Below are 13370 nucleotides of genomic sequence, written 5' to 3'. Positions count from 1 at the left end.
GTCGGTCTTCTTTTTTCTTTTTTTTTTTTTAGCTCGTTCAGTTAGCTCGTCAGCTAACTTTAACGTCGTCTCTTGTCAAGGTTCACTTACAGTTGGCCCGGTTTCACAACACGGCGAGCAAGTCGATTGGGTTTTAACGCCTCATCATGGGATCCAGGGCGTCTACGTTACTTCGAGAAGAAGAAATCGAAGAAATAAAGAAGGAGACTGGCTGTAAGTTGAGCTCAGACTAATTCATTTTCTATAAAAATGAGGACTCATGACCAAATGATTGGCTGCCTTGAGTAGTTACCCATTTTATGTTATTTGTTGCAGGTAAATACTACAGTTTCTGCTCATTTTTACCCTAAGTAACTTTTGGGTGCTGTGCTTATTCTTTGGTGCTGAACTGGTAACCATTAAGGCTCACTTAATAGAGCCCCGTGTTGTGTAATGAGATGCAGTGCTGAGGTGAAGGGCTGAACATCTTTGCTTCTCTGGTGTCTTCCCGGCAGTCTCCCACAGTCAAATCACTCGATTGTACAGCCGCTTCACCAGTCTGGATAAAGGCGAAAACGGCACCCTGAGGTAAGCAATACACGAGCCAAATGCTACTCACCAGCTTCCATTACAGATAGCAGATTAATGGTTAATCCTCATCATGAATGATTATAGCAGTCATGGCACAGCTTTTGAAATTCAGTCGAGGGTGATAGAATTTTCAGCTGCAGAATTTTGTGACATACTTTTGCCAGACCTCCCGAAAAGAAGAACAAATAGTATGGATTTTAGATTTGCTCAGTATGATTTAATGCCACTATTTTTGAGTCCGCGTCGCTATTTACAGACAAAACTTGGGCAAGCTATTGCTTGTTCATGCATACATTTCTCAGTTGGCATTAAAGCAGTTTGCCTTGCAGCTTATTAACTGATAGCAGTCACTGAGTAGACAGTCGAGACCTCAGTGTGTGTGACATTTCTGTGGTTGTGGTTAAGCAACAAATCTTGGTTTGACAGAGACCTTCGACTCGATTATGGCAAGTCGCTGGCACCTCAGTTTTCAAGGGCTGGAAAAGGAAAAAAAGAAACATCTATGTAAATTCACGGAACTCTGTGTTTTCTAAAGATGTCATGTTTACACATAACAAGTCCTTGGTTTTGCTTGTACTGTTTCTGGTGCTTTCAGGCACAGCAGATGCCAGGGTTGTTCTTTTTCCTTATCCTTTACAAGTTGACACAACACTGAGTTTTTGCATATACCTCCGTCGACTTGTATTCACCTCATCCGCTGGATCAAAAAACTTGATCACAGAATTCCCGTTGACATCTTTCCCTATTTTTGCCAGCAGAAAGTCTGACTTTTATTTAAACAAAAAAAAAACGACTATATTCTGCTGCCACCGTTATCATTAATACAACGAATGGTTCACTCTCTGTACATTATTTGATGCTCTTAATTGCAGCTTAGTCAAATTATCACGAGGCTTTGAATAAACACTTCCTGATATTTACAGCCGAGAGGATTTCCAGAGGATCCCCGAGTTGGCCATCAATCCTCTAGGAGACAGAATCATCAATGCCTTCTTTCCCGAAGGGTGAGTTTTCTCTTTTATTCTCTTCTTCTCCTTCTTCTTGTAAGTGCGCACCCTCCTGCGGTTTTGACTGGCCTCGACCACAGAGCTGAACCGTGGTACTTCTCAGTTGTGGCTCAGTGGCTGTAAACATGAGAGGCCCACTTCCTTCTGCCAACTCTGTGTAGAATAAATCAAATGGGGTTTGTTGTGAATGCTGGAGAGATGTTTTGGCTTTTTCGAATTGGTGAGGAAGTCCAAAAAAACAGATGTTTTTGGATGTGTCATTAAAAATCCCAAAAAGTCAGATGTGTAGGCGTAACCCCAAACCTGGGTTTTTAATGGTTTCAGACAGGTTCTTGTTTCTCTGGTTTTTGGCCGTTTTTCTTTCAAGCCAGTTTAAAATGTACGGGGGTGTTCCGGTTTGTTCATTGCTTTTATGTTGCCACGGTTGTGGTGCCACATAGTTGTCCTTGTGTATGTAATACGAGTCAGTGCCTTTTTAACCGGAGAGCTGTAATACGCCTCTATTTTTTTTTTTGCTCTCTCCTGTATTCAGGGAGGACCAGGTAAACTTCAGGGGCTTCATGCGCACCTTGGCTCACTTCAGGCCAATCGAGGACAATGAGAAGAACAAGAACGCTGCCGCCTCGGAGCCGCTCAACAGCAGGACAAACAAGCTGCTCTGTGAGTGTTGAGCTCAGTCAGGCGGGAAACTGTGGCGCTACCAAGCTGTATCATGAACATTCACAGGGTTCCGTCATGCAGGCTGTGGTGTGTCTCCCATGACTTGCATATTTTTTGTTTTTCCAGTCGCTTTCCGTCTTTATGACCTGGACAGAGATGACAAAATATCTCGGGATGAGCTGCTGCAGGTGAGTGTGTAGGTTTGTCACGGGGAGGGGATGCTGACTCGCTTTGCTGTTGGTTGCACTCTTAGTAAATCTGTCACATCATGTCCAATAATAGACTCTAAACTCACTTTCTTTACTTTGTGGAAATCCATTACTTTTGCCACTAAAAATGGTACTGCCCACGGGACCGACTTGAAGTTGGCTGGACTGACTTGCTCTGCAACAAGTCAAAGAGACAAATGCTATTGTGTAATCTCTTTTCAAGAGACTTCAGCATGGATCAGGACTTCAATGTCTTTGGCCTTTTACTGATAATAATATGATGTCTCTCCTTAACTAAATACTGTTATTTATTTATTTTCCCAGGCTGTATATTATCTTGTATGTTGGCTTCCTGTGTGTTCCCTCTGTTATTTGTTGTCCCTCTGTGAAGCCACCTTGGATTTGGTGACATTGTGTGACCTATAATTGGTGTAAGCTGGGGGATAAATGACTCAGACACATACCTTGTTTTGCGCAAAACAGTTCTCAGTCACATGCTTCATCTCATTCACAAGCCTACAAGACTAAATATGCAACTCAAAGTACTGTTTGTGCCCTTCTCTTTCCCTAAATATGTTGCTCTGTTATTTTGTAATCGTGTAATTCCTACAGTCACTTGCCAAAGAACTAAAATAACTACAAATTATCATGTGTTGCTACAATACATGTACCATTACCCTTGTTTTCATAACATTTCACCACATCAGTGGTAATATAATTCAACCTTCATGAGTAGCTGTTTTTCACAATTCATTGGGTATAATGAGACTATTTGTTATTTTCAGGTTTTACGAATGATGGTTGGTGTGAACATTTCAGATGAACAGCTTGGCAGCATTGCCGATAGGACCATCCAGGAGGCTGACACGAATGGAGACAGCTGTATTTCCTTCAGTGAGTTTATAAAGGCAAGTTTTGTTGTCACCTTGTTTTCACTACTTGTGTTCGCACTCCTTAAGTTTACGGCCAGGTTGTTTCCTCTGAGCAACAAAAAGATGCCGTTTGAATTTTCTTTTTGATTTAAAGCTCTAAAACCAGGTGCCACGACCACATGCGCATGCGTTTTTTGTTTTTTTTTAGTATTGGAGGCTTTAGCACAACACAAACATAAGCCTCACATTCAACAAGGAAGTGTTTCTTCTAAGAAGAGATTTTACATGGTACCGTATGGTTTTGCATATGTAAAAATAGGGGCTGTTTGTTTATTTGCGGTGAGAAGTGTGAACATTTAATTTTGATAAGGTTAAACTAGGTTTCAGTTACTTTTAGGGTGATTTTTTTTAGGTTTAGCAACTGTGTTTTGGAATTTGTGGAAAGATTTTGTTTTCATTTTCTTTTATGATTTAGTTAATACAAAAGTCAACAGTCTTTATTTAGTTGTGCACTTAAATTGCAGTGCTGTTGGCCCTCTTTATACCATCCGTTAACAAGGGTCTTTAGTGGTCTAAAACCAAGTTCAGACTACAATGTTTACAGCATTTTCAGATAGTTGCAATGTTCCAACTACACACTGTTACTCTCCTAGTATGTTCACACAACATGACTGATCTGCAGCATGTGGTCATACACTACAAGATTTTTCACCAAACTTAATCCCACTCATCAGACTCCCCTCTTATTACGTAGTTTCATCTGTCATGCAGACAAGCCCTGGTGATTTAAACTGTTTTGCTCACCTGGTTGTAGACGAGTTTCTCTCCACAGCTGCTCTCATGAGTCTTTTGTGATCTCACATGCTGGAGACGTCAAAGAATTATTGATGTCCCTACCAACGTTTGACCAAATTCTGCTCTGTTCCCTGAGTAAATAGTTTCCTCATCGTGCCCTCTGCATTTGTTGTCATTTTCCTTTACTGCCTTTCCTTTACCAGGTGTGACCAAGTCTTGATACGTTTTATGGTTAAGAGTTAACTTGTTCCGTCTTTTGTTTTCTCAGGTCTTGGAAAAGGTGGATGTGGAACAGAAAATGAGCATCCGGTTTCTGCACTAAGTCCATTTTTCACATTTTGAGTGGAGCTTGAACTTCTCTGACGTCAGGACACAACCTCCTCCAGCTTCTCAGCGGGCTGCTGGGCCCCCACATTAGTAGTAATTGCCATCAGACAGAGCATTTGGTAGATGGTCATAGATTGTGAGTTTCTGCCTTGCTCTGTAAACAAAGGGAAAAGTTGGGTGACTTGGGCTGTTTTATGCAATGTCATTATGTATATTTTCCCAATAATGCAACAATATTTATTAGAAAAGTTCTCAAGGGTTATAGTGAGTTTTGCCATTCAGCTTTCCCCATGGTAAAGTGATTTTATTGGGCGGTACTATAAAGCTTTTTGTTGTTGCTATGAGTATGTTTATTCTAAGTTCAGTCATGCTCTTCCACTCATATTTAGTACATGCCTCTTTGTCTGTGCAAATATACAATAGTTCAAAGTGTTAAATGTGATTCCACTTCTGACAAGTCAGCGTTTTTTATGCTTAATGGCACGTTCTGATTTTCAGCCAGCCGGAAGTCAGTCGCCTAAAGCAAAGCAGGATCTCCTCCACACGTTGTTTTACTCACTGTGTGATGCAAGTGCCATGGCTTTGGTTGCCATAATTTTCAGCAGTAATCAGGAGCCCATAGCCTTGTTTGTGTGTTTAGTTTTCATATGGGTTAACCTAACAAATGTTAATCCACTCCAACAATTGTCCATTTCAATTGTCGGACTTTAAACAAAGCAAATAATGCAGCAAAGACGTCTTCACGTACAGTTTAGCATGTGGATTTAGCATTTTGGTACCTTTCTCAACAGTTACTAAATTTCGTATCAGAAGAATTTAGCTGCCACTCTGAACTGCTTTCAAGAAGATTTTCAGCCTTTCTAGGACTTAATAAAAGCCTGGCTTTGAGTGTTGGGTCCTGTTATGGAGACTGGATGGTGGAACACTAAATCTGTAGATTTAGATCAGCTGGAGATTACAAAGTACGCTTCTGTCTCCACGATGAATGTTACTGTGGCAAAGAAAAATGTTGATTCAAGTACTGCTCAGTATTTTTCTTGTAATTTATGTCCCCACTGAGTTGCTACAGATGCTTAAGAGAATCAAATGCTTAAAAGATATCTGATCTGTGAAGGCTTGTGTACATGAACCAGAGTGTGGATGTCAAACCCCCCTTTTTTTTTTTTCTTTTTTTTTAAATCTTTAATGTGAGTTTGTCAAATCATTACACCCTCCACAGCTTAATGCAGGAAAAGCCGCTCAACCATTTTATTAATCATTATGTGATCAGTCAGATGTGATTCTCTCCTTACGTGGTGGTGTTCTGGGTATCAATCATGAATTTGATTTGAATAAAATAAGTACCAAGAAAAGTGTGTGTGTGCGTGTGTACACGTGTGCGTGTGTACTTGTGTACACGTACGCTAAACGAAATGATGAGCGGCTACATAAATTCTAAATATGATTGAGAGCAGTGACAGTGAGCATTTCCATAAAGATGAACCCGTTTTCTTTCAAGTTACAGGTTAATTGTTGAACTGATAAATATCGGCGTCAGATACAAATGTCCAAAGGATCTCAAATTCACCCAAAGGCAACAAATTTTGAAAATTTTAATTAAAAGCAGCTAAAGGTCTGTTACCTCAGGCTTGTACTCCAATGATTCAATTTTAACAAAGTGCTTAAAAGGAAAAAACATACAGTTCAATTACTATCTTCGTTACGCTTTAATTGGAACCAGCAAAGCCCGAGAAACTTGATCGTTGACCATATGGCACGAAGGAAGAAATTTGCTTCCGGGGCGGGCATTAGTTTTGATTGACATGTCAACGCCACAATCATCTCACTCTGTCGTTAACTGGTAGTAGCGGAGCAAAAATGGCGTAGAGCGGGCGGTGTGCGGAGAAGAGGACGATAGGACCTTCTTCTCGTCGGGTTGTGCTGGGGGGAGGGAAGGGGGTCAGCAGGTTTGGGGATTATTTTCCAATCAAATGTGTCTTCGACGACATGGTTCCTCTCATCGAATTAAACCCGGCAGTTCTCCAGCTTCAGCAGACCCTAATGTGTCGCTACGGAGGAAGAATCCCCGGCTTTTGTTTACCATTGTGTGCAGATGCAGATGAGAGCACGGGGGGAATATCTCCGCATTATTTCGGATCAACTCAAAACCAAGGTCAGTGCTTCACTCAGAACCTTTTCCTCAGAGGGAAATCTGGCAGAGTAGTAGATCGTGTTGGATATACATCTAGAAACTGTATATAGTGGTGTTTTTTGTGCGTGTGTTATCTGGAGAACGTTTCGCTGTAAGCCAGATCATCGGAGTTTTTAATTTATTAACTCGTTTAGTGAGGTTGTTTGTCTTGTGACTTACTCAAGTTTAGTCAGAATTTGCTCCACCACTTTATCTAACGGATTCCTGCCCTAACCAGAAAAATGAAAAACGACCCTTTCACAATAAAAGGAACATGTTTGGATGATACTTTTCGAGTCGTGCATTTCGGCTCCAACTAAATCAGACCTGTGCAAAAATAACTAATTTGAATCATCATTCCAGGAGAAGATATCTAGTCAACTGAGGGGTGAGGGCAGCTGAAGCATCGATCAGCACCACCGGGACCTACGGAGGAAGAGGGCTATTGTCAGGATGACCTCTTTTGGGCTTCTGAGACACACTTGTCCCCCTCCTTCCTACTGTTTCTGGGACACCGGCCTTCTCTCCTTCCCAGCATCCACTCTCGTCCTGGTTCGATTCTACAGCCAGATTGATAACGAGGACAGCTGTCGCGATCCGCGGGTGTCTGGCCCAGGAGACGCACACTCTGGCTGTGTCCACATGTAGCCTCACGAGTATTTTTATTTTTTTTTAATTACAGTAAGCTTCGGTGAGATTTGTGCATGTAAAACATTGTTGCTAGTACTTCCCAAAAAAAAATCCCTCATACGCACTGCGATTAGACGAAAGCAGTCTGGTGATGAACAAATGATCGTATCCCATTTTCTGTGGAAAAAACGACACAAGATACTGTAGGAAAAAAAAATTATAATCAAGATCTGTGATTTGAACTAGATTTATCTTGTGTGCTTAGTTTTACACTACCTCACTGCCGCCGGATTGAAAAGGGTGACGGGGAGCTTTATGCCTTGTAAAGCTCCGCGGCGGTTCTTTGGACTTCTCCTGAGATGGTTGGGATTTAGAAGGCACGACGTGGCGCTTGCTTTCAGTTCAGCTATTTTTGAGGAAAATTAAGTCAAACTGCGTTTGCCTGAGCAGCCTTTAAAAAAATTAAAGGAAGGTCAACACAGCCCTTCTTCGCCCTTTTTTGCATTTCAGGCTCGGCGCGCTTTCCTATTCAATGCAAATCTATTGGAATTTGACCACTTGCGGTTGTTCTTTGTCTCCGTCCGCATTCGCCCTAGTTTTCCTGTCTCCTCGTACTCTGACTTTTATTTTGTCTCAGAGCACGCTGCAGGTAGATACAGCCCCCCCCCTTTTTTTTGTGCCATAAATCTTGAGATTTTATAGATCTATAGAAAAGGAAAAAAAGAACATCACACTTTACCGGGATCTGTGCAATATTTGATCTTAACTGTCATGTTGTTGACCTAATTGTATATGGAAAAAAAAAACAAAACAAGTGACAAGTTGTTTGAAAGCAACAAAATCACCAATGTCTTCCATTAAGATATGTATAGACTCATGTGCATTAGCTTGACTAGCGGAACTGTGGTGCCAACATTATAGTAGCCATGCATGATCAGTAGTGACGCTTGCTTCATGAAGAATAGTGGAATCGGTGTCTTGGCTAAGTAAAGCAAACGAGCGGCGAACTGACGCACTGCACCTTTAGAAACGGGCGACACAGCCCTTTAGACACAGCCCTCGCGCCAGGTGAGCGATGAAGTGACAGAATGGGGGCAGCCAATCACGGCGCGCCGATTCGAAGTCTTCAAGCATAAGAAATAACTGCGCGAGAGACGATCTTCGGGAGCGGAACGGAAATCTTCCACTCGGATGTGATCGGCGGGGATCCACCACAGCGCTGTATTCCTAGAGTTAAGATCTCGACACGACATTTCATTGTACATAATTACCTCGCAGTTTGGGGATGTAGAGCGCTCTACTTTAATCCATAAAATTGTATTTGATTAGAGGTTTTAGGAGCAATAACCTACAATGATGCATGAATTTAGTTCGAGAGTGTTAGTATTTAAAGGATCGTGTAACAATTCCCTCTCCATTTGTAATCCCATGCTGTTTATTGGCCCTACAGTACATTTGACTTTAAAATCTTTAATCACACTATTGGCTATCCTAACCAACGGGTGTGTGAGGTGCTTTCAGTTCCAGTTCTTGTAGCGTTTTTAAAATGCACAGAAAGGCAGACTTTTAAGTAACCCCCTGTCTGCTGAGTGTGTGGTGGTTTGGGGGACGACGACCTTCACCGTCACCATCATGTCTCGCACACCGTGTTCTAGAAACCACGTAATGCCGTTTCTGGGGATTTATAGTTGCACATTTCCAAGAGAGTAGATGCGAATATGTGAGTTTTAAAATAATAATAATTAAAAAAACAATAACATATGCATGATTTAGCGGAATACTGAATGGTTTGTATTGCATGCAATAATCCAACTTTGTAATGTGTATGAGTGTAATTTGGGGTGCTGAGGCGTTCAAATCTGATGTTATGTGGGGTAAAACAAAAGAGGGGGGGCGATTTGGGGGGGTTCTTTTGACACAGCAGCAGGCACAGTGAAGTAGCTCCAACAATCAGCTGTGGTTTCACAGATTAACTGCTAATTATGTTATTGAGAAAAAACAGCACAAAAAAAGAGTAAAGTATAGAGCAGTTTCTGCCCTCGGTGTCAAACGCTGTTCTGGCTGTACACAGATCAATGTTTGTTCCCACGAGAGAAGAAGAAGAAGAAAAAAAGTAAACTACAAAAGCTTAAGTAAGATTACTTTGTTGATCAACTTTTCCACTGAGGAGGTGGACTGTGTAGAAACTATGCACTCCAGAGGGAGGAAATGGGCATGCTTTATATATGTGAGCCTCTTGTCTGGTTTTGTATTAACTTAAAATAATAGAAAGGACAAAAAAGAACCTGTATAAAAAAAATCAGCAATAAAATGCAGCATGGTGCCAATTGGGTGGCTGGTTGTTGTCGACTGCTTTTTACAACATATTTCATATCAACACGTGGGTGGTAAAGTGAAAGTATGCGTCTTCTGACATTGCTAAAGCTAAAACAGAATTAGAAGTTTGTAGGATCATAAACGGATCTGTTTCCTTACAGCTAGTTAGTGAATATTACAGGATACGAGGTATGAAACTGGAGACTGGGTGGTTCTCATTTCAAGTCATCCAACGATCCTGGTTCATGGCATGGATTTTTTATTTTTTTTAAACAATAGTAAAAACTTGTAATTGAATGCAAACTTGCTAAACTCTGAACACTCTGCCAACAACTACCTCTTTTTGCTACTTGCACAGTCTTAGTGGCAACAAAAGTAAGGGTTGAATAAAAAAGATAAATCGCTACTAAACGGTTACATCCTGTGTAGTAGTATGTATATTTTACTCTTGTTCCAGTGCATGTTCTGCTGGTACCAGACCATTCAGTACACCCTCTAAATGTTCTGTGTCAACTCCGTGACTGGTCAGAGCTCTTTCGACAGCATAAAGACGGGCTAGTATTAATACTAAAACTTATAATGTAATGGCTGTTGTATTGAGAAATTATTTAGTTTTGCTAAATGTTGCTGCATAACTGCAAGCCACTCCTTGAGATGTTTTCACCACTTAAGTCCAAGCTTTTTTAAAATGTTATGTATTATCGTCAACATGAAAAACACCCTTAAATTTAGTGATTTCATAATGGCTCCACAACTAGAGGGCCAACCTGAACAACCTTGGCCTCTGTGAGTAAGACACAATTTGGAGAGATACAGTGAACCTCACTATCAGTCGGGAAGAAAATCATTGTAAATTCAAATTTTACTTCACTGCAGATCCACCAAATTTGTTTAAAAAGCGCAACAAAAGCCGCATTCCATTTGAGGCATGCTACACATTAGATTGCGTTTGTGTTACTCAAACAAAAATTTGGTTCACAAGAAGCTCCGGGGAGGATAGTTAACCATATCAGTGAAGGCAGAATTTTCAATTCCCTTTTAAAAACTTTTTAACAGAAATGAGTCACTGTTTATTCCAGATTATAAAAACGGATTTTGTTACTAGAACTAGGAGTTTTTTGGTGAATCAGTATGGAATGAATCCCCTCTATAAAGATATGGACTGAAAATCGCCCATCTGCACTTCTTAGTGTGACTAATCAAGGCTGTTGCTAGTTTTTTTTTTTTAAAAACTTTATTAACAAAGAAAAACAGAAATGCAAATTGTTGCAGATGCGAGCGGAGTGAACCGTGAGCATCCTACCCCAATAAGATGAAAGTACGGGAGACATTGACAAGGTCTGAGTGTTCTCATGTGAAAAAAAAATATATATATATATATGGCAGGTGCACATAACACATAGCAGTTTCACCACCAGCAGCATGTGTAAATGAGACTCATAAGCACGTTGAGCGCAAGATGAAGAACAAAACCCTACATAGCTCCAGGTTAACCACCAACCAGTGTTTTGTTTTTTTAAACCCAGTTCTTAAACTAAAGGTCAAATGAGGTTTAAATAAACAACAGTGTTGAATCAGTCTGCAAAGACTGAGTGAAATTAATGATAATGATTTTGAGGCTATGGAGACTCGTAGTGAAACACTGATGCCTGCTTCAGCACAGAAATATGGCGTAGACATTCAGAGAGAGTACATGGTCTCTAATACCGAGGCTAGCTATGCTCGTACACACTACTTGCTCATTTCACTGGTACCACTCATGTCGGCCAGTCTGCTCTTAATATGCAACGTGTGATCCAGCTGTGCTTCAAACTGTTGTTTCATCTGCAGAGGAAAGGAAAGGAGAAGTGTGCTTTTTCAGTTTATTCTGCCCCAAACTGCTTCACACAGTACTCTTATTTCTCAAGCCGCTGAGGATGTGGGTAATGATTTGTCACTGAACCAAGAGGCTTCTTTATTTCACTGTTGCTGAGGGTTATTTAGTTTAAGGCTAAGACATCACTATGGCGCCACCTGTAGGCTGAATATTTCAACATAATTACCTACTTCCAACAGATCACATTAGAGAAGATTATTTGGTTGTATCACTTTGATACAAGATCACCCGAAGTAAAGCGGTCAAAGTGGAAGTCAACTACTGAGCTGAACACAAACAGGTCAAGTTGTTTTACTTTTTCTGTCTCACCTCAGCAATGGTTTCTCTGAGAGGCTTCAGATCAAACGTGAGCGTGGATGCTTTCACCATTGAGCAGCTGTCGAGGATGTAACTGCAGAAGAAGAATCACTCATAAAGCACTTGTTTATTCCAGCCTAAGTGGACAGCAGTGAACACAAGGAGTCAACACGGGGCGGTTTACCAGCTTATGTTTGCCTTGTGCAGGAGAAAGATGGAGCGAATCGAAGCCAAACGGGATGGGGACGAGTGAATAACTTTCCCCACAACAGAGTGGCAGGACCCGCATTTTAGAGCGCGGTAGATGCTGAAAGCAAACAAGAGCAGTGATGACGACTAGCATGAAGAGCACATGATTTAATGTGTGTGACGTGAAAGATAGGGGGAAGATGCAGCAGTCTATCCCTACAACCAAAGTCTGGGTATCTTTCCTGTGTTTGTGACAAAGTTTGGTTTCACAACAGAAACTGCCTCCACGAGAGAGGTCTCAAATTCTAAATTAGGGGAATGAGGACTATGGCATATAAAGAGATCTCTGAAAGCCAAAACCCTACTTACCAATTGGCTATTTCCTTGTCATGTCCTGACACCATCACATCACTAACAACAACATCATTGGTTACTCCTGAAAAGAAGAGAAGCAATTGATCATATTGGGATTAAGCTGATTATCACCAGTGAATGGGTGTGTACAGTGACCCTGCAGGTCACACAGTAGAGAGCATGTAAGGAGCAAATGATTAGATGTAAAAAATGGCAAAAGCGAACAAATCCACAAACAAAATAATAATAGCAATCTCAGAATGTCCGTCGATTATCTTAAAAGGGGTAGTTTAAGCTAAACTTACTCTTCTAACCCGTTTAAGGCCATGTGATATCTCCATGGCAACTGAGAAAACACCGTTGGCATGGTCTGGAGAAGCAGTTCTCAATTTTCATTAAATTATAAAGAATTGTAAACTTAAATACGCCCGTTACTCCACAATAGAGACATACATCATGTAGTGTTGCCAAAATCCAAACCACTGGTAAATAATTTTCTGAGTCTTCGCTAACCTCGAGAGAAGACGTAAATTTACTGAGGCACATGATACAGTCCATACATCTCAAGAGTTGTACACTTAAATACGCCCGTTACTCCACAACAGAGACATACATCATGTAGTGTTGCCAAAATCCAAACCACTTGTATGCAATTTTCTGAGTCTTCCCTAACCTCGACAGAAGACGTAAACTTACTTATGCACATGATACAGTCCATACATCTAATTTCTCCACAGACACCGACAGAGTCCGCCAGGACGGTGTTGCACTGCTGACAGAGGAGAGTCATCATCTGCTTGTGTTCTGCTGCTGTGGTCAGCTTTACGCTGTCAATGCGATTAAGTAAGAGGCTTTCATCATACTCCATTATTGCGAATTTTCTAAAACAAAGGCTGAAAATGCACCGCGCTCGGTAATTTGAAAAGAGGACGAAAGCACATTGCTTCTTCAGCGTCTTTTACCTCGACGCTTTGCAGTGCTGTCAACCAACACTGCCACCACCTGGTGTATTGTGAGAAATGTCTTCACACGTCCATCAAACTAATTTATTTGAAAAACAGACAATAAAAAGATAATAATAAATTGTCACCGTTGTTC

The 13370-nt window shown here is 41.0% G+C and overlaps 2 protein-coding genes and 1 long non-coding RNA gene across 3 annotated transcripts; 2 read left to right on the top strand and 1 right to left on the bottom strand.

The window, feature by feature from the left end:
- On the top strand, positions 1-5792 carry chp1 (calcineurin-like EF-hand protein 1). Its single transcript, XM_072365053.1, has 7 exons — positions 1-213; positions 495-567; positions 1494-1574; positions 2110-2237; positions 2364-2425; positions 3232-3354; positions 4382-5792. Exons 1-7 carry the CDS (start codon positions 147-149, stop codon positions 4433-4435), a joined length of 588 nt encoding a protein of 195 aa, XP_072221154.1. The 5' UTR covers positions 1-146; the 3' UTR covers positions 4436-5792.
- Positions 5793-6266: 474 nt separating this feature from the next.
- LOC140270461 (uncharacterized) lies at positions 6267-9571 on the top strand. The gene is made up of 2 exons (XR_011907711.1): positions 6267-6592; positions 6974-9571. It is a non-coding gene; the product is annotated as an uncharacterized lncRNA (long non-coding RNA).
- A 1351-nt stretch (positions 9572-10922) lies between these two features.
- Positions 10923-13246, bottom strand: oip5 (opa interacting protein 5). The gene is made up of 5 exons (XM_072365332.1): positions 12969-13246; positions 12288-12354; positions 11914-12036; positions 11742-11823; positions 10923-11380 (listed from the first exon to the last, which is right to left on the bottom strand). Exons 1-5 carry the CDS (start codon positions 13138-13140, stop codon positions 11288-11290), a joined length of 537 nt encoding a protein of 178 aa, XP_072221433.1. The 5' UTR covers positions 13141-13246; the 3' UTR covers positions 10923-11287.
- Positions 13247-13370: the final 124 nt, after the last annotated feature.

The sequence above is a fragment of the Leuresthes tenuis genome, unplaced genomic scaffold (genome assembly GCF_036924035.1).
Source record: "Leuresthes tenuis unplaced genomic scaffold, fLeuTen1.0.hap1 SCAF_15, whole genome shotgun sequence".
In the NCBI taxonomy this organism is placed as follows: domain Eukaryota; kingdom Metazoa; phylum Chordata; class Actinopteri; order Atheriniformes; family Atherinopsidae; genus Leuresthes; species Leuresthes tenuis.
Note: the sequence above shows the minus strand (reverse complement) of the source record. Positions and strands in the feature narration are given on the sequence as shown.